Source organism: Leptidea sinapis, chromosome 39, assembly GCF_905404315.1.
Source record: "Leptidea sinapis chromosome 39, ilLepSina1.1, whole genome shotgun sequence".
Taxonomy (NCBI): Eukaryota; Metazoa; Arthropoda; class Insecta; order Lepidoptera; family Pieridae; genus Leptidea; species Leptidea sinapis.
Window position 1 is genome coordinate 1,167,857 of NC_066303.1, and position 22,149 is coordinate 1,190,005.

Consider the following 22,149-nt stretch of genomic DNA (forward strand, 5'->3'; position numbering starts at 1 on the left):
GCTCTCCATGATTTTGGGGAGCAGGGTTATAGCTATAGGCCTGTAGTTTGCCGGATCCGGACTGTCTTTTTTTGGATTGGATGGATATGGGGATATTCCACTACGCCTTTTGAATATGAGTGGTCAACTTAGGGACACCCGATCTAAGCACGATTGGAGAAATGCCATCCGGCCTGCTCGACTTTTTTACGTCCAACGAAAACAGAGCTCGCCTAACAGTCTTCTGCCTAAACTTACTTCAGGCATCTATGCCTGATAGAACTCTATCTGCCGCGGTGATAGAACTCTAGTTCTGTCACCGCGGGATGTTCGGCGGTGTTTTTCCGTTGTCGTCAAGAATCGAGAAGCAAAATGGCGCACAGAAGATCGGTTTTCTCTTTCGCCGTATGGGCCAGGGTGTCATTCCTCATGTGCAACAGCGGCAGGGAGGGCTTGTTGAAGTTACTTGCGTGTTCTAGTCAGGTAACTGGAAAGCTGATCGCCGATTTTGACGACGTGCTTCGATTTCGCACGGGCGTTTTGCCGCTTAAAAATGTGGAGGCACGGTTATTTTTCCTCTTTAGAACTGCAGTTCGGATCCTTTGAGCCCAGCGCCGCAACCCAAGGTCGATATGCCTGTTCTTTGCAGTCAGATGCTGCTTTAACTGACGCATCGATCAAATATTAATAAAAAAAAAATAACAATGAAATATTATTTATTCTATGATATTTTCACCCAATATTCACCCCTGCTATTATAATGTAGAATCCATAGCATATTTTTGACTCCATGATATAAATCTAAGACGACGGTATTTTCCTTAATCATTTGTTATCACTTAGCAATGGGGTTAATTTGCTCTTTTAAATCTAGTTATAACACATTAGGGTCAAACATATTAGTTAATTGAGATTTCAATTTATCTAACATGGTGACTAATTAATAGAGATTGAAGTCATGATACACGCTCAATGAATTTATTAATTCGGGATTTGATTTGGATAATAATTTGAGTGTTAAATGGATAAATTTGTTTTTAAAAGTATAACTTCTTAAAGGAGAGTAAACTGCTTCGTAACGTAACGCGTTATGGCGCCAGTCTGTTCGGCTTTCTCTTTCTCTCACGCATACGGCAGCGGTAGGCAGGCTCCTCTTTTCTCACTCTAACCAATCGTTAGTTTTATAGGATTGAATAATGATACTAGTGATGTATATACACAAAATTCGAATGAACATCCTATTCAAGAATAGTCACTAAGATTAAAATATATTTTTACAATAAAATTTAATCAATTAAAGATTTAATGAATAAATAACCTTTCCTAATTCCTTTCATTGTCGTTTAAAATATACATAAAATTTCAGTTATAACCCTCAGCTTTTCTCAAGTTAAGCAATTTCTATATTAAATAGTTCAACTTAGATTAGTTTAAGCTATCACTTCGGGCGTCCTGAGACGCACACGTTTTTTTTTGTGAGAAAAGGTGATAATAATATTAAGAGTAATAAGTGATACTCTTTCTTGATATCTTATTTTTTAATTCCTACTTTTATAAATATTCAACATATTTATAAGAAACAATATTAAACACACTGGCTTCTTCTCATATCCAAGTTACGTCAGTTGATGCTGGCGCTGCTGCTTTGATTGCCGAAGACATCAAGCGTCGCAAATATTATGTAAGTCTCAGTGAGTCTTACATCTTTGTGCCGTTTGGTGTCACGCACTTGGCCCGTGGGGCCCAGAGGCGCGGAGAATGTACAAATTACTATCTACGCGCCTCAATAGGGCTACTGAAACACATGCGCTGGCAGCTACTTCGGTCAACGGATCAGCCTTGCTATCCAAACGCCCGTCCACGAGTATGACAGATGGACCAGCCATCGCTTCCGACCATATTTTAGGGTACCCGCCAGACCAGACCAGCTGCAAATTCAAAAAAAAAATAGTAATATTATTTTATTCAACTTATTAATTTATTAATAACAATTATTGTGGTGTATTTTCGATGGAAACCACAGTAGGAATAATAGAAAAAAAACTTTCCTACCTTGCTGTATCTTCGTAAAAGAGTCTCCGTTCTTCTCTCTCGCTCACTTTGATTGTCTAGACTCAAGTATAGTGTTGATACCTATACCTGTTAAGGCGAAGAGTGAGCAGAAAACATGTAAACAAGGTGTTTTTAGACAAGTTTTTTGTTGAAAATATAGCATTTCGACATTTCGATTTCACTACTTAATCCTGTTCCATATATACTTAAGTCTGTTGGTTATAGTTTTCACTGCAGAGCCTTTTTGAACTACCACTTTTCCTTGCAGTTAAACAAGTTTTTTGACATGGCGCATTTTTTTAGTACAACTCTCAGAAAAGTTATTCTTATAGCTTTACATTTTTGTGTAGGTATATTTATTCAGATTAGTAATGAATAACTAGGATTGTAAGCATATGGTTTCCACCCAAGAATTTTGAAAATATTGGCTTGGTTACATAGATGGCGGGCCGGAAGCCGTGAACTCATATCGCTCAAGGTCGCTGGCATTTAGTGTCGCCTTAATTATCTGTGGCAATTTTCGTCTAAAACAAATCATACTATAATTAATTAATATATTTAACAACATAATATGTAAGCTGTGGTATGTCCTATGATAGGTCATAACACTTCAATTTTGCTTATTTTTATTTGATAGCTCTTATAGTTAAGTGGTTAGTGGCCTACGCCGGCGGGCCTCTATTTTTTTATAATATTTAAATATCTATAGTTTTTATGCATACAAACCAAATCTTATTACTATATTTACAATACTATAATTACATTAAATTAAATCTATTGCTACGGGGAAGTGTACCATGATGCTGATCCGTTGATCGAAATAGTTGCCAGCGCTTGGGTTTCAAAGGTAAGCTTAACCTTTTCTGAAATGGTGGTATTATTATTATTATTGTTTGGCTTGATGGCTTTATCCTTTTAGATTTCGCCAATGACGAGTGTATTTTCATCAACTCTGCTTTAAATGGCTTCGTGAATAAACAAGGTCTTCAGAAACTAAGAAATTTGTTACTGCTGAGATTATTCACCGCATAGAACACTGTTGATGTATCTAAAACAAAGAAGACAAACACAATAATAAAATAAGTATTCCAATCGGTTTAGCTGTTTAGTTTCAGTCAAGAACTAACTATGATTATTATTATATACATATATTATTCATTTATTAGTTGCCACATGCCCTTTTTATAGGTTTATTTAGAGTAAGACGGAATTCTAAAAAATGTAAATAATTTGTTAAATCTATATCATTAGATACCAAGGCTACAGAACAACATAGGAGTCATAAAGCCATTTTTTCCCGTTTATCTCGTGTACTTTTTGTGATTAAACCCAAGGCGATGACATCAGCCTGTACGAGTACTTGTAGCCGGTAAACATTGCGACTGCATTAAGCAACTTTACGATAACTAGCGTAAAGATACGTGAGCTAAGCTTTTCGCAATGTATGTTATCCTGGTACTTCCATATCTTTTATAATTGTGAAACATTTGTTATTTTCTTCATTACGGTTTGAACATTTTTGAAGTGAAACTTCTTTGCGCGCATGATGGTGAAATTGTTATGGATGAAACACGAAAATGTGTGACGTTTTTGTCCAAGAAGAGGGAGAGAGCGATTGAGAGAGAGTGAGAAAGGGCGAACGTAGCATGAAGCGCATAGCGCCAGTGAAACTGAAGGTTAAGGTGTGCTATTCGTATTTAAATGTTTTATTATAGGTTTTTAGCTCATTAGTTGTTATCTAGATATTACAATATTATATAATGATAATATGCACTGCTTCTTTTAAATTACCAATACTTGATCTATGTAGAGCTACAATGAATACTATGAATAGAGATAATTAATAAGCTTCCACTGCGCAGCAATTACATTCCTTAGCTCTATGTTATTTTGCGGAGCGGACTGCACCGATCTTACTCTTCGTTTTAGAACATTGCAAATGTGCTCTATAGGGTTAAGATCGGGACTTTGAGCTGGCCAATCCAAACGACGAATTTTTACCTCTTTCACATCGAGGAGTCCTCCTGAGTCGTAATTTCGAGCGAAGCTAAGTCTAGCAACTCTGTGCTCGCGGAGTTATTCAGAGCCACATGATGGATGGCCTCCTGACAGTCCATAAGCTGGTTTGCATACCTCTTAAGTCTTACTTCCTCTAGAGTCTCTTTGAAGTCGACATAAGAAGATTTGCAATTTCTCAATGCCTGGTTCACCAGGAAGCGGTTATCTCGAGCTGGTTTTCTTCCAGACCCAGGTGTTCTACTGACGGAACCAGTGTCCTGGTATGGTTGCCAAATCCTCTGGGCAGTCGAATGAGACACATTAGCCTCTGGGACATATAACATTGACTGCACCCTTCCTCAGGTAGCGCTATAATTTTTCTCGCTGTTATCGTTTTGTCAACCATTTTAGAGACCGCTAAATAATGGTATCAAGACTTAAAAATATCAAGGAAGTAGGACAATCCGACAATAATTATTAGCTAAAATTGATTTTGAGTTAAAGCGAACTATCAACGATTCCCGCCACGATACGCAATTAATTTCAATTTTTGTTCAAGTCCGATTATGTCTTAAATTTGAATTTGGAATAAACTTTTTTATACACCACAATACTCATAATTATGTGACAGTAACATTCTCAAATGATTTAAACCTCTCTACTACTCATGTTATAGACTCTTACGAACTGATAAAGCTTCATGATGTTTACTAAGTGTTGATGTGATATGTTATGTTATAGCCACTCCCTATGGTAAATAAATTTAATTGAGTGTTTAATAAAAATTAAGCGTACGCGTTTTTTTTTAAAGTACGTATGTAGTATCGTCCTGGAAACACCGCACAAGGAAGCTCAATCCATATTTTGGTTGTAGATCTTCCTTAAAGGCCGGCAACGCTCCTGTGATTCCACTAGTGCTGCAAGAGAACGTGTACGTTCCCTGTGTTGAACCCATACGTTCGTTTGTCCTCCTTTTCCAAAAAAAACTGCATTCAGTTACATAGTTGTACTGCTTTTTTTAAAACACAATCTATAATATGTGTTTCAGCGAGCTCGTGTTAGAAGAGTTAAGCTGTGGGCAAGAGATTTCACAGGCCTTGGGTTGACGTGCGGGGGAGGAGCCAAGGATGGAGTCAGCATCCAGTCGGTGCTGAGGAATGGACCAGCAGCTGCTTCCAAACTACAACCTGGTGAGCTAAGCAAGCTTATAATTGAATAATTGTGCTCATTAAGAGCATTCAGAAAACCAACAAAATGTAGATGAAATAAAATATTATATCCATATGATGGGCACGGCCGGTCACTGGGTCAGGATCTTCGTGATTGTACGTTGTTCTGGGCGTTGATCTCGACAGCAAATAAAACAAAGTCATACAAACACACAGTATCATTATTAGCAACAAACGTAATCTTTTGTATGACAAAATTTGTGGTAAATAAAGACTTTTAAATTTTATTTTATTAAGAATAATTTAAAGCAGAATGGTTTGAATTTGAACAGATTTTATTAGCAAGTGCGCAAAGGCTTTCCCACAGGGTAAAGTGCGCCCTGTACAGTAGCTTTCATTGATTTAAAACGTTCTGCCCTATGTAGTGTAATATACTATTTCTTTATCGGTCGAAAGTACGAAAATACTGTATTGAAATAAGTTGATGCCTGACATTTGATGCACGAGCAAACCGACTGACGGTCTCGTAGTTGTACCATGCATCGTATTATTTTCGACGAATTTCCACCGTGGTATTAAAAAATGCTTTATTTATGTTTCAGGAGACAAAATCAAGAGTATCAAGATAGAGTTCACCGGCACTCCATTAGAAGATGCAGTAGCTATTCTCTCGTTGGCGTCTCCGTACCCAGTGGAACTTGAGGTCGTTGACGGTGGTAGGATCAGCGGCGAGGGGTGGGGCGTGAACCATCCATTAATGAAGAAATCAGGATCTACTAGCGATGTTAATACGGTTAGTTTTCGTGTGCACTATTCAATATTTATTGTGATACGAAATGAAATGAAATGATTTATTTGTATGAATCGTGGTAACATAGTTGTTAACAATTAATTGGTGTACAGCACAATTCGCCAAAATATCGGCATACAAATATTTGAATGTCAATATTGGAATATTTATATTTATACGTCATTAATACACATTACATAGCTTTAATTCAATAATATGACATAAAATAAACATTGGTTTGTAGGTACCTCTCAAAAAATAACATTTAAATACCATTGTTTTTGGCTAAAGAATTCCTGTAAACTATAAAAGCATTTATCTATTAGCCATAATTTTAATTTTTTATGCATTAATGTTTTAGGCATCTCTCTAATATTCTTTGGAAGGTGGTTAAAGACCCTAATACACATAACATTTGCGTTATTTTTATGAAGCGCTGTTCTACAATACCAAAAATAAGAAATACCAAAAGATAGTTACTATAAATAATTATGAGTAATCTATTTCACTGCCAAGCAGCCTTATCATTAATTATTTCAACTATAATAGGCTTTGTAACTCAATGTTTAAATCTATTAATAGACAATTTTTTTAAATCAAACCTATACAGTTACCTACAAATGAATTAATTTATTATTTATTTTATGTAGTCTAGCTAGTTTCGTTGTGAAGGTCGCTATTTTTTGAAAATTTGCAATTATTGTTTTGTAAACATTTTCATGCATAATATTTTCGGAAATACATATATCGAGTCTGAATTTTCAACCGACTTTAAAAAGCAGAAAATTTACATTCTAAAACTATTATTACGGGGAAGTGTACTACGAATACTAATAGCATTTCCGAGTTTGATAGCTAGGCTGATCTGTTGATTGAAATAGCTGCCAGCGCTTGGGTTTCCAGTAGCCCTATTGAGGCGCGAAGATAGTACTTTGAACATTCTCCGCGCCTCTGGGCCACGGGCCAAGTGTCTTGACACCAAACGGCAGCAAAATTTCTCCATCTTCATAAATTAATACCTCTGGTGTTGCAAAAGAATGTGGGCGGTGGTGATCACTTACTAACAGGTGACCCTTTCTCCTTCTCTTACATAAGAAGGCAAGGTAAATAAAACGAAATATAACTGTTAACTTATTTAACTATTAATTAACTTATTCAGAACTATAACCATGCGAATCTCCCTTACGACTTACCCCAACGAGTGTTTCATTGCCCAGCGTGTACGCTCAGTTTTATTTTATATCACGACATAAAGTATTGTACGCATCTAAACAACTGTTTACTTCAACAATAATGATCATTAAGATAATTCAACTTTCCACAACGAGACTCAATTGTTCCAACTATTTATTGTTGTGAGTCATTTGGATAATAAAGATCCTGTTATATCAATTTTTAATTACAATAAGGGACGTGATGAGCAGGACGTTCAGCTGATTGTAATTGATACGCCCTGCCCATCACAATGCAGTGCCGCTCAGGATTCTTGAAAAACCCAAAAATTCTGAGCGGCACTACAATTGCGCTGATCATCTAGAAACATAAGATGTTAAGTCTAATTTGCCGAGTAGCTTCACTACCTACGGCGCCCTCCAGAACGAAACACAATAGTGTTTACAAATTTCTGGTTCACGGCAGAAATAGGCGCCGTTTTTGTACCCATAATCTAGACGGTATCCAGTGCAAAGGAGCCTCCCACTGGTAAATGCCCTAAGTCGCCACTTACGACACCCGTGGGCCTGGGACTTTATTATTTTTAACCGACTTTAAAAAAAGAGAAGGTTCGCATTTCGTCGGTATGTTTTTACCTCGGAACTTTCGACTGGGTGAACCGATTTTGATATTTTTTTTTTATTTGAAAGCTGGTGCTTCCCGTGTAGACCCATGGCAATTTGGTCCAGATCTGAAAATGGCATCCATGAAAAAACCATAACAGTCTGAAATTTACTAAAAGTATGTGAAACGACAAATATACGAACAACTCAATATCGCGCCAACCGATTTCGATGATTCTTTTTTTATTGCAAAGGATATACTTCAAAAATAGTTTGGTGATATTTTGGTTAGGTTAGATTATGGGATCTATGACAAAGTAACGGAACTCAATTCATAGGAGCAAAGAAACTTTAAAATTTTATGCTATCCGGATATTATTTGAGTCACCTACCGTAACGTCATTATTGTCGTAGTCGAATATGATGATCAATGGAACTCCTTAACGACTTACAGTAAGGGTGCGATCTGTGGCAGAACACAAACTGTCTGTAATCAATGCGCTTAAATGGAGTAGATCTACACATATTTAGACATAATTATATATAATTAATATTTTTAATAACACAATTTTTATCCTTTAAATAACGAATAAAATAATTAATTGTAAACATGTGTAAAAATAAAAAAAAATATTTCTTTATAATTGAATTAAAATAATTTAAAAATATTTAATTACACGTTATTTATATAATTATTCGGTATAATAATATTTTCATTTTACATAATAGTTTTATTTAATACCTACTTTATTACAATATTGTCTTTTCTACAAATTTAAAATAGCACGGGGAATACGCCAAATAAGAATAACTTGTTGCGTGCGTTGCGTGGTAGTAGTATCTAGTAGTATAAGAAATGACATCAAAAATAATTCTAAAGGAATCAATTTTGAGAAAATAAATGCCTTTTATGCCTTTTTATGCCTTTTATAAGCACACACTTTGTTTTTTTATTTAATTGAAATGTGCTACTACGTGCTCAGCCTGCGTGTACGCGGACGAAGTCGCGGGGATATCACCTAGTGTCTTATGAGACTTATAGCGTAGTAGTTGATAGTTTAGGTACTTAAACTGGAATTGAATAACACTCTGTTATGAAAGTTAATATAAACACATTAAGGATGTGTTTGTAATAACAGTAACAAGAGGAGAATGTTTATAAAACACTGTGGAAGTTAACAGTTATGTAGGTGTTTGTATAATATATCTTATCTTCACACTTATCTAACAATAAATATATGAATATATACCTACTGTAGGTGAAAAAATTGTGATTTCAATTAATTCAATTAAGGAAAAAATAATAAACTGTACGTGCTGTTTAATTAAGTTTGTTAGAGTTAATGGCTCCTTTATTTATTTATTTATTTTTATTTTATTTATTTTTATTTCTTTCTTCTTATTTTTACTTCTTTTATTCTATTCTCCTTCATAGGTCTTGGTGTTAAATTGTACAATAAAATACCAGACAGTTGGCATAATAATACCCACTGATCACATATTTAAGAAATATATTAAAGCATTTTTGACAAAGAAGGCTTATGTATAGTCAGCGGTGGATTTACACTAGGGGCAGTTGGGGCAAGTGCCCAGGGCGGCAAATATTTTAAGGCGGCAAAATTTTGAAAGTGAAAAATGTTTTTTTAATCTTTTCAATATTGCTCAATATGATTAATTAATTCTTTTAATTAATAATTTTTGGTTTAATTGATAATTCAAGAAATTCAATTGAAAAATAAAATATATAAACTATACGTTTAAGTAAAATTCTAGTATTGGGGCGGATTTTTTTCCGGTGCTCAGGGGCGGCATTAAGTTTTATCCGGCCCTGAGTTTAGTGGATTATATAGAGGATAATGATGCATGTTTCTTGTCTGGTTTTGAGAAGGTAACCTAATATTGTATAATATTATATTAATAAATATAATATACGATTTAAAAGATGGCTGGGAGTTTCTTATCAGTTCTTCTCTCCATTTACTTATTTTGTTAATGCGGTTTACACTAATTACATTAGTTATTTTATTAATTCAGACATTCATCTCGCTCACAGTAGGTACTTCAGGCATTCTGGTGTCAAGCCCATTCAAATTCAAACACACTTTATTCATCTAGGTCACAGAAATGACACTTATGAATGTCAAAAAAAAGATATTGTTTCTTATTGAATTTACCGCTACTTCGTAAAGGGTTGAGCTAATGAGAAGAAGTAGCAAGAAACTCATTTGCCACTCTTTTAAGTCAAGATTTACATTTTAGTTGTTTTACAAATCATTTCAATTACAATATATGCAAAGTGACGCAACAAAAATACTCAAATGTCAAAAACTTAAAGGCTTACATGAGTAAGTCAAAAAAAGTAAATTAATACTTATAAACAAAAGAGTTATTGAGTATAGTAGATGCATACCGTAAATAAATAGAGGCATTATGTGAGCATTTCATAAAATAAAATATATAATAACTTTAACTTTAAAGGAAGGACTTCGTTGTTGCAATATGTTGTGTTATTGTATAGGGAGTGCCCTATGGTAAATAAATATATTTCTATTTCTATCTCTGTCAGGTAGATAGAAAGGACAGTACGCTAGGTGCCCCCTACTTGTCTTTGTAAAATAAATAATTCTTTTGCATGTAATGTGATAAATTTTACAATAAATTGCCCAGAAGCGTAACTGAATTATAAATTAATAAATAAATTTTTTAGACTCATGTCGAAGGCTTATTACAATATTAATAATTACTTAAACATTACAATATGGAATCAAATAGTATTATAGTTGTTAATTTTTAATGATTACTTATATATATAGTAATAGGTATACTTTAAAAAAAATTACCAAATTCAAAACTATTCCCAACCGTTCGTATGCAATAATTATAATATTATTAAATTAAATAATAATATTAAAGAATAATTTTTCCTACCCTACGTATTACATTGTAATTATATTTTATGAAACATAAAGAAGTCCGTATCAACGCACACTATTTTGTATGGTAGTTTTTGACGTTCAATAAGTGATTTTAAATCTTATATTTAATAAAAATATTTGAATTAAATAAGCACAGTTCGATGTGATCAATTTTGTATTATAAGTATTCCTTTGTTTATAGATTTATACATTGATACGCACGCTTGCAACGTTTCGGATATTGAACGCCGATGACCTTGAGTGATCTATGTTTTGAACCATGTCCACCATATTTTCTCCGATAACATAACATTAATGTCACTCCCGACTTTGGGAAAGAGTGTACTAGTTGGTCGATTATTAACAACTTCACATGCTTGCATTGTAAAAATAATACATCATTTTTATATTAATAACATTGTCAAGATGCTATAAGTTTAATACACAAATTATTTTTCTACAAAATAACTGTGAAGGTAACGGCTATCAGTCCAAAGACTCAATATTAGCTATTAACATTTTAAATATCTGATATTTACTTTAAACATTTCTATGTCAATTATTAATATAAATAATCAATTAGAAGTAATATTTTTTTTTTAATTTTTCAGCTGGAAAAAGAAGGCAAACTGCTACATCCACCGAAGCCTACAGAAAACCACTCAAACAACTCAACCCTAGAAACAAAGCATAGCAAAGGTGGGATTAAAAAAATACTAACTGAAAAAATCATTACTACAACCACCCTTGAAAGGAATAAAAAAGACAAAAAAGATCCCACAACTACGTTGGAAAGAGAAAACGAGAAAAATTTAAAACTAGCAAACAAAACAAGACATTCTGATGTACCATTGCAAAATAAACCAGAAAGAAATGAAAGGAACAAAAATCGGCATTCTGCAGAAAGTGACGTACAAATAATTCTACCAGAAAATGGTATCGCGTATAATATAGAGCAGGCTGAAGTGCAAAAGAGAGAAAGTGATCCTAAGAAAGCAATGAAATTTGGAATTCGAGTTCTTCCTCCGAACGTACCTGATGATGGCGTTCTGAAACAGAAAACGGTTGAGAATGGTGCTGTTATTCTTGAGAAGAAAGCAATAGATGAACCTGATAAACCTGAACCGCCACGGCCGGCACCAACATCACATTTCAAACTTGAAAACGAGGTTGAACTGAAAAAACCAGTTGTTGCTAAACGCAGAGAAAAAATGGCACCCCCAATACCAAATGCAAGAGTGAAGTCAAACGAATCTGACTCAAATATAAGCCAAGACTCGACTAAGATTACTGACATATCTCAGTCTTCTTCTTTTTCTAGAAGTGATATGAACTCTAGTGGAATTAAAAGAGACGAAAATGGCATTCCTCAAGAATTACCTCAGCATATGTTTGACGCTGCCAAAGCTGCAAGAAGCAATAGAAAGAGTTCCTCGGAACTACTTCCAGATAAAGAGCAAAAGGCAGAAGAAGCACCAAAACCATCCAAAAAATCTAAAGGGAAAGCGCCTGCTCCTCCTGAAGCAGAAAGAAATCGAAGTGATGATAGTATATTAGAGCAAATGAAGAATGTTGATGATTTTCTGAAAAATGAAAAACATCATTCAAGTCTTCTTTTCGATACGTCAGTAACATCTAACAGATCAATGACGTCATACCTCGACTATAATACCTCGACACCAAAAGTCAATAAAATTAAGTCACGCATGGAAGAATCAATTAACTTCAGTCAAGAGGACATTGATGACATCGTATCTAAGCCCTTTAAAAGAGAAAGTGACTCTTTGAATAATTTCTTTGCAGATTCAAAGTCGAATCTATCTTCAAATCAAGATGGACATTCTGTGGTGTCATTGAATAATAGCGACAAAAGTGAGAAAGGATCAACTACTATTGAACTTAATAACAGTGATATAACAATACATAGTTCACCTCTTAATGAAACAACTAGTTCGGGCTCAGAGGAAACTTGCACTCTGGATGAAAGTGAACGAAAAGCAGCATCTTTAGGAGATCTTTCTAGATTTGAACTAAGATCTAAAACAGTAAATCCATCTACGGGTACACTAGAGAGAGCACAGAGCCTAGATATTTCTGCCGATGACGCAGACATACAAGAAAGCACATTATCTCCTAAGAAAAGAAAAGCAATGTCTGTTGTTGAAACAACGTTCTATGACTCTACCACAGAGACTGACACATTACCTGAAATAGACCCAGATAAAGGGATTGTGATGAAACCAAAGGAGCCACGATTAAGTCTCAACATAGCGAAGACTTCCGCGATTGAAGGATTGAATACATTCCAAAGAAATCGGCTTAAGAAAGCATCGGAGTTTGGAAATTTAGAAGACGCTATTGTTAAAGGCTCTTCAAGTTCAATAGAGTCTGACCATCACGGTTCTCAAGAAATACATGTAAGACAATCTCAAATTAACTCAAAAGAAATAACACAAGAAAGTGAGCATGAAACGTCGGATCATTTAGCAAGAAGAATAATGGATGAAAATATGAAGGTACATTTAAAACTTGTGTCTGAATTTGCAAAGTCAACATCGGATGGAAGTGGTAGGAGTTCATTAGACAGTACACAAGAACAAAATAGTACTACTGAAAGTAATATAATATCGCCTGTAAAATACGACGAAAAAATAACAATGGGATATGATACTAACATTCCTGATGATATGAAAATGTCTCGAAACACCTACGTTAATAGCTTAGAACGGCCAAAATCGGAAATGATGAAAAAACTTCTTGCTAAAAATCCTATATTTAATGTCCACATTGATCAAAATACTCAAAGACAGGAAGGAAGCAGCAAAGAAGCGTCGGCACCGATGACCGATTCATTAAAATCATCAATGCATCAACCAGATATAGTCAACTTTGATTTGAAAGCATCTGAGGTGAAGACAAGAGATTATGACGATTACATCAGTAATATCAGAGTAGGTTCTAATAATAACAGCCTAAAAATAAATAAACGATCTCATGAAATAGGCGCTGGTTGGGATGAGAGTCAAAATAAGCAAGATATTCAAAGAAACAATGTAGTTACTATAACGACAAATGAAAAAACAAGTCCAACTGAACAAAAAACAACGTACACAAAATCAATTGAAATTGGGGAGCCTAGCATAAGACTAGTTCCGGATTTAGTTGAAGGAATAAAGAAAAATGATGAAAAAGAAATTAGAACTCTATACATGGAACCTGGTAATGTTTCAATGACGATGCAACAAGAGCCTACTCAAAAGACGGTGACACTAAATGTCAGTGAAGATGAATTTGGAAACAAAATTATTAAACAAAACGTTGAACAATTTTCAACAAAATACATCACAACGAAAACCGAAGCACCGATACAAATAGAACAGGTAACATTTGGAATGATGAAAGGTTCTGGAAATATTGACGAAATGGAATTGGAAGAAGGGAATATTAAGGCTATTGACAAAAAAGTTTTAGATGAAATAAAGAGACAAAATCCGAATATACATTTTTCTTCCGATGAACCATCGTATACGAGAACTGAAACTATAATTCTAAACACAACAGACATGGACGAGAAACATGCGAAAATGTTAATGGAAAAACTTCAAAATGATCCTAGTTTCATGGCACAAAAATCACCTGAAGAATTGTCAAGAATGGGAATCAGAGTCATACAAGAATTAGGTGATAACCAAACACGCAGTGAAGATGGGCTCGAAGTGACTAAAACGAGATATTCTATAAATCCTTCTGCCATTGAACTAGAACAACAATGTAAAATAGAATCTAATGAAGGCAAAAATGATCACATCACAGAAATTAATGTTACAACGCCAAGGAAAGAGAAAATAACACAAAGAACGGAGATAGACAAAGTTTCGAATAGACAGCGTGTTACTCCTACTTACCAAGAACCGTTGCTAACTTACGAACTTGATATTGAACTACTTAATGACTTCATTTCAAATGAACGATACCATTCGGCGAAACATCTAGCTGAGAAAAAACGAACGACAACGAATACAACCGAGCCAAAGAAACGCCATTCAGATTTCGATCTACCAAGGAACAGTCATATCAAATTCCGCACAGCTACATACGAATCTCCAAAAGGCACCATAGTAACAAGCACAGATTTGGAAAACAGACGGCTATCACAATTAGATCAGATGCAATTAAGATCGACGACAGATCAGGTTTCACAAAAACCGTCTGTATCAGTTAAACCGAGCAATATACCGGTTAAGGCTGAGAAAAAGCCCCTAGCTGGGTCTGTAACGTCGAAAATACCAGTATTCTCAACGCAGAAATCTTTGAGTCAAGAAAATTTGACGGAAAAAATATTTTCGCTTCCGCGTTCACCGCCGTTAGGCTTAAGCAGTAGTTCTGGTAACATATCTGTTACTTCTATAAAAAGCAGTTCTAGAAGTCCTAGCGGAGGTCAATTGTAATTTATATAGTTGGTTATGAAAACCCAAAAAATATATTTGTGCAAAAGGTCAAGTCGAAAATACATACGCGTACAGCCATCCACAATTTTTTACCAACATTTACTTCGTTAAGAACTTTTTTAAAGATCATATAGGATTGGTAGAAATGACAGGACATTTCGCAAAAACAATCAGGTGACGTTTGTACTATCAATAAAAACCGTTTGGTAACTTTTTGTACATTATATTAAATATCTAAATGTGTGCCAGAATAACTTTAACGTGACTTTCATATTTTAAATCGTTCGATATATTCGAGATGAAATAAGGATGGGTTGTGAGAATAGGGTTAAATTAGATATAAAATTTGTCACAATTCGAAACATTCCGTCCTAGAAGTATTATTTTATGTTATTTTAAAATGAATGTCTTCCAAACACAATTTAGCTGTGGAAATCTTTTAAAAGCGTAAATATATTCTAAGAATATACTGTATACCTTTTTATAAAAAATAAGTTTATTTATATTTTCGAGTAAAATGGTAGTTTTCGATAACATTGTGCGAAATAAAAATTATAATATTTTACGATGAATTGTAGTATTATATTAGATCTTCGAGTATTTCCCCTATAAGTGTACCACAAATAATTCATTAAACGCACGTATGCATACTTTTAAATAATCATGAAAAAGCAGTTTTCATAAAGAAAATCAATCCACAATATATTTTAAGAATTACCAACCTACGAATTTTCAACCTCATTTTAAAGAAATATCTGTTTTCAATTAAATTTTATAGGTTCCAATCTGAACCCAATTGATGTACTTAAATATACTTTTATTATTATAACTTTTATTATATTATGTTCGCTAAGTTGAAGAGTTTTATAAATAATTACGAAATGCGATTATTAACATAAAATATATCACATACAAATTGTATTTTATTAATGTATTATATTATTTCAAATACAGTAAATATTGTTGATGATTGTTTCTTTTTTACAAGATTTTATTTAATTTCACCTCTTTAAAGTTTGTTATAAAATCTTGCAAAGTAAAAGGGATTGCACTGTTGCGCACCAGACATACCAACTTCAGGTACGAGTGCACACATCGAAAAGTATATGGAGATGACAATAATATTAATTACGAAATATAAATGAGAAACTGGTTAGGATAATTGTCTTACTCCAATTAATATACCTAATATTATTAATTAATTTGTGTAAAAAGTGTGTCAGGAATAAATTAAATTATTGCTGTATGAAAACACGCCCAATCATTATAAACAAAAAGCTATTCATGGTTTGAGGGTGTATACATGTCATATCTCTAATGTTACGCCTTAGGGTGCTTATAAATTACGAGCCGATGTTCGAGTGGACCTCCATTTCCAGCTTGAACAGGCCGCGGCCGCTAGACAGTCCAGTTCCTTCTTGTACATCAAATTAGCAATAACTTTAAAATTTTTGGCTCCTGCACACTCCAATACTAGCCTGCAATATCTTTTTCGAGTGCTATTTTCCATCCGTCGACAAGCGACAACGCTGGGAAGAAAAAAGTTTAACAGTAGGTAGCTAAATATAGAGGAAACCAATCCTTATATAAACGTGCTCTCAGAATAGATAACAGAATTCGTAAACAAATGAGAAGAAATAAACTTATTAAAATATAAAATAATACTTAAAAGTAAAGAAAAGGAAACAACAAACATATTTTTTAAAACAAGCTTTTATTATGTTCCTGTCCCATTAAAATGCAGTGCCGCTCAGAATTATTAAAAAACTCAAAAATTCTCAGCGGCACTACAATTGCGCTCGTCACCTTGAGACATAAGGTGTTAAGTCTCGTTTGTTCAGTAATTTCACTAGCTACGGCTAGTGGATTCTATAGGATTCCTGTTGGTTACCATTCGGACATAAAACACAATTAAATAGTACCTATGTATTTAAATAAAAAAAAAATCTCAATCCCTTGAGTGCCTCATAAAGTAACTTCTACAAGCCCTCCGGCATTCCCTCCTAAATGATCTCTTCATTTTTCGCCTACAATGAAAGGTAGTGCAGACTGTTTTATAGGCAAGGTAGCAAGCCCTCTTGCAAAGCCTTATACCTCTCCTATCGCATGGATCAGTCCATCTCAGCATCGCAGTTTTATCTGGGTTTGGGTCTTCAATTATTTGTTTTTGATGTTCTACTATGTCGCTGACAGCTTTGTGGACTTCCATATCTTCAGGAATTTCTATTTCTAGGTTTGATCTGACCAAAGGAGCGGAAGGTAGGCGCTGTAAAAGCCGGTAAATATGAGACATATTATCAGTGACTTCAAAGTTCTATTTATTAAAATTATAGAAACCAAAAGCCATTAGATATAAAGTCTTAAATAGTATATACAAAATTGTACGCTCTTTTGTAAATGATTTTCTATTTACGAAGTGTTTGAAGTAGGTACAAATTGTAATTTACAATCTCAAAACTTTCATTTCAAATATAAATGTCGCTGATCCATGAACCACTACGATGATACGATACGATGACGGCATGACAGTACGCTATCCTTTTCTGTGACAGAAACCTGGTTATGGTAATCCATATAGCGCGAATATGAACATTTTATCCGTATGAATAATAAATATGTTAAAGAATACAAAAAGTAGATCATTCATTACAGTATTTGTAGTCTTAAGATATTTCCCTCAACTTAAATAATTATATTTAACGTACTCTTACGTATACTCACTGGATACAAAAAAATTAGTAATTGTTTTGCATCCCGAAATCCGACAACATTTCCATCATTATTTACTGGTCTTAAAGAACTTTTGCCACTGATCAGGTTCTGTAATGAAAATGTAATTAATATTGATTTATCTTAACTTATTCTTTTTTTTAAGTTGATTTTTTAGGTATCCACTTTCAAGTGTATTTCAACACTTTATTTTAAGTATCTTAGTATTATAGTATCCTATTTACTTAAGCCTAAGTCGGATCGGTTCGCGATTACAGATATGCCCTTGAAGTCAAAGTCGCTTCAATTCCGATGGGCTTGATTATTTAGCTATACGCTGAGGAAGGGGTTTGCATCTTCTACCGCATGTTACATGGGAAATCTTCAGGGAAATTTTTCAGGTTGATACTACTTCAACTCTTCAATAACTAGAATTTTGTGCAAATATGTTGGGTCTCTGTGAATCTTCTACCACATATATCACGGGGAGGGCTCAGAGGATTTGTTCAGGTTGATCCCAGCAGCGATTTGACCATCGGACATGAAAATACGAAATTTAACATTCCACAGCAACGAGTTTTACTAGAAACATTGTGCTAAGCAGAAACTCTTTGTGGAATCAATCATTTGCTGACTGTATCAGTTCAGAGCAAACTTCCATCTCAAATGGCGGCAACGGATCTTTGTTCTCTGATATTTCCAGCAGCTATGTATGCCACCAATATTTTTTTTTACTTTCCATCAGGTCAGTCTCTTGCCCGTTTGCCCTTTAAATAAAAAACCTAACTAAACTGTAATAAACGTATCTCTTCTAAAGACAACCAAAATCTTTAAATACATACCAAGCAAAACAACACAAAAATTACTTCTCTTTTAACGATCACCATTTTACTAAACCAGACAAATAAACAATGACATGACTACGCAACTAAAATAAATTTTAATTAAAATATTAATTGATTTTACGAATAAGACGATTTTAATTGTCTTATTCTGAATATTTGATTACAAGCCAAATCAATTACTTATTACCTTGGCTAAGCCGTTTATATTATTCTTCTAGCTTCCTGGTAGATATTAATGTTAAATGTTACAAAAGAACTACAAAATTAATTGACTTACTTACGTTCTAATATTATCTAGACAAATTAACTGTTACGTCAAATAAACATGAACTCGATAGGTTCTGATAGACGTAAAGGAACCTTGAAGATGCGTACAAAACATGTTTTTGTTGTTACTATCTGCTACACTGTCCGACATCATTCTAAAATGATCCTTACGGTATATGAGGGCCGCCCAGTGTTAAATTAATATTAGCAGTGCTCAAACTAGCTTTCTTAGCTTTTCGAGTCGGTACTCTTAAATTACCGCGGGAAGTTCCGTTTCTTGACGATTCCATCCAGTTTGTAACGACGTACAGGCCAGCGACCACCATGTCGCCCGTCAGTCGCCCTGCGTCCCCCCAAACACAAATTTCGGAAGTATTACTAGAAGCGCTTATTCCAGCACACTTATTCCAAAGGCGTAGTCCCTGACTCATGGAAGTCAGCCCTTGTCCATCCGATCCAAAAACAAGGAGACAGTTCGGATCCGGCAAACTACAGGCCTATTGCTATTACCTCCCTGCTCTCCAAAATCATGGAGAGCATAATTAGCCGTCAGCTCTTGGTATACCTAGAGGGTCACCAGTTGATCAACGACCGACAATACGGGTTTCGCCATGGTCGGTCAGCAGGTGATCTTCTGATATACCTAACACATAGATGGGCTGCGGCTATTGAAAGCAAGGGGGAAGGCCTGGCAGTTAGCATGGATATAGCGAAGGCCTTTGATCGTGTATGGCACAAGGCGCTCCTATCCAAACTTTCATCATTTGGGCTTCCCGAGAGCTTGTGCTAGTGGACCTCCAGCTTCCTCACTGGGCGCAGTATACAGGTCGTTGTCGATGGATATTGCTCGAACCCGAAGCCCGTGAATGCTGGAGTGCCCCAAGGCTGTGTGCTATCTCCCACGATGTTTCTTCTGCATATCAATAATATGTTGGACACCTCCAACATTCATTGCTATGCAGACGACAGCACTGGTGATGCCGTATGCATGGGCCATGCAGGTCTCTCTCGGGAAATCGTCGACCAGTGCCGGGAGAAACTTGTGTCTTCTATCGAGTCCTCTCTTGAGAAGGTCGCGGAATGGGGAAATTTGAATCATGTCTAATTTAACCCCCAGAAGACTCAAGTTTGCGCGTTTACCACTAAAAAAACCCCATTTGTCGAATCACCGTTCTTTGACAACACTTCCCTTAAAGCCTCGCCTAGTATCGGAATACTGGGTCTCGAAATCTCGAGCGATTGCCAATTTCGTGGTCATTTGGAGGGCAAAGCCAAATTGGCCTCAAAGAAACTGGGCATCATTAATAGAGCACGGCAATACTTCAAGCCGGCCCACATACTAGCGCTCTACAAAGCGCAGGTCCGGCCACACATGGAGTATTGCTGTCATCTCTGGTCTGGCGCACCTTGGTATCAGCTCGATCCATTTGACCGCGTGCAACGTAGAGCAGCTCGAATTGAGGGGGACCCAGTGCTCTGTGAACGGCTGGATCACTTGGCGTTGCGTACAGAAGTCGCTTCATTGTGTGTCTTCAAACGTCTCAAAACTTCCATCATTTGGGCTTCCCGAGAGCTTATGCAAGTGGACCTCCAGCTTCCTCACTGGGCGAAGTATACGTTGCCGACCGTTATTGCTCGATTCCAAAGCCCGTGAACGCTGGAGTGCCCCAAGGCTGTGTGCTATCTCCCACGCTGTTTCTTCTGCATATCAATAATATGTTGGACACCTCCAACATACATTGCTATGCAGACGACAGCACTGGTGATGCCGTATACACGGGCCATGCAGGTCTCTCTCGGGAAATCGTCTACCAGTGCCGGGAGAAGCTTGTGTCGTCTATCGAGTCCTCTCTCGAGAAGTTCGCGGAATGGGGTGAACCTTGTCCAATTTAACCCCCAGAAGACTCAAGTTTGCGCGTTTACCACTAAAAAAACCCCATTTGCCGTATCACCGCTTTTCGACAACACTTCCCTTAAAGCCTCATCTAGTATCGGAATACTGGGTCTCGAAATCTCGAGTGATTGCCAATTCCGTGGCCATCTGATGTCATTAATAGAGCACGGCCATATTTCAAGCCGGCCCACATTCTAGCACTCTACAAAGCGCAGGTCCGGCCATACATGGAGTATTGCTGTCATCTCTGGTCTGGCGCACCCCAGTATCTGCTCGGTCCATTTGACCGCGTGCAACGCAGAGGAGCTCGAATTGTCGGGGACCCAGTGCTCTGTGAACGGCTGGATCACTTGGCGTTGCGTAGAGACGTCGCTTCATTGTGTGTCTTCTACCGCATTTATCACGGGGAGTGTTCCGAAGAGCTGTTTAACCTGATTCCTGCCGCTGAATTCCACCTTCGCACGACACGCCACAAATTAGCATATCATCCCCACCATCTGGATGTGTGGCGGTCCTCCACAGTGCGGTTTTCAAGGAGCTTTCTTCCTCGTACTACTAAGCTGTGGAATGAGCTTCCTTGTGCGGTGTTTCCGGGACGATACGACATGGGTACCTTCAAAAAAAGCGCGTACACCTTCCTTAAAGGTCGGCAACGCTCTTGTGATCCCTCAGGTGTTGCAAGAGAATGTGGGCGGCGGTGATCACTTAACACCAGGTGATCGGTACGCTCATACTGTCCTCCTATTTCCATAAAAAAAAAACATCGTCCTCCATCTAGCGGGACTCACATCTACGTCAGTACAAGATACAGCTGGGACCATTCTTCCCCCTTGTGACGTATGCAGACAGACAACGGTAGCTCCCACAGTCCGATGTATCCGCAATTTTCGCACCAAAAGTCAATATCACGCCTGGGACCACGACCGCAACTGCGACCGCGACCAACTGGACCCACCACCTGGTCCTAAGCGAGAGACTAGGTCGCCTGCCTTGCGCTTAACCTTCGAGTATTGGGTTAAGTTTATGGGTATCGACGAGAGCGAATACCATCTCATCCAGAGTTACCTTACGCATCTCGAGAAATCTGATAAATCTCATGGTACTCGTACAGTACAGACAGTGTAGTTTTGTAAACATCTCCAAGGTTCCTTTACGCCTGTCAGAACCTAAAGAGTTCACGGAAACGTTCTATGTAACAATAATATTATATTCTACAATCTGGATAGTATAAGAACGTAGGCAAGTCAATTTATTTTGTAGTTATTTTGAGGCACTTGATATTAATATTTACCAGGAAGAATAATCGTC

At 36.2% G+C, this 22,149-nt stretch overlaps 1 protein-coding gene and 1 long non-coding RNA gene across 5 annotated transcripts in view; one reads left to right on the top strand and one right to left on the bottom strand.

The window, feature by feature from the left end:
• The window catches only part of LOC126976077 (uncharacterized), a 47,574-nt gene extending 31,481 nt beyond the window's left edge, over window positions 1-16,093 (top strand). The window contains exons 3-5 of the mRNA XM_050824252.1: window positions 5,078-5,219; window positions 5,801-5,991; window positions 11,290-16,093. Of these exons, the coding sequence (XP_050680209.1) occupies window positions 5,078-5,219; window positions 5,801-5,991; window positions 11,290-15,126 (4,170 nt within the window). The 3' untranslated portion in view covers window positions 15,127-16,093. The remainder of the gene's footprint in view (window positions 1-5,077; window positions 5,220-5,800; window positions 5,992-11,289) is intronic.
• Window positions 16,094-17,037: 944 nt separating this feature from the next.
• On the bottom strand, window positions 17,038-22,149 carry LOC126976100 (uncharacterized). 4 transcript variants are annotated; one of them, XR_007731829.1, is made up of 5 exons: window positions 22,133-22,147; window positions 18,868-18,902; window positions 18,678-18,763; window positions 17,848-17,946; window positions 17,038-17,392 (listed from the first exon to the last, which is right to left on the bottom strand). It is a non-coding gene; the product is annotated as an uncharacterized LOC126976100 (long non-coding RNA). The 4 variants fall into 4 exon arrangements; XR_007731831.1 differs by lacking the exon at window positions 22,133-22,147 and adding an exon at window positions 22,057-22,071 and having other exon boundaries at window positions 18,868-18,974; XR_007731830.1 differs by lacking the exon at window positions 22,133-22,147 and adding an exon at window positions 22,008-22,022 and having other exon boundaries at window positions 18,868-18,974.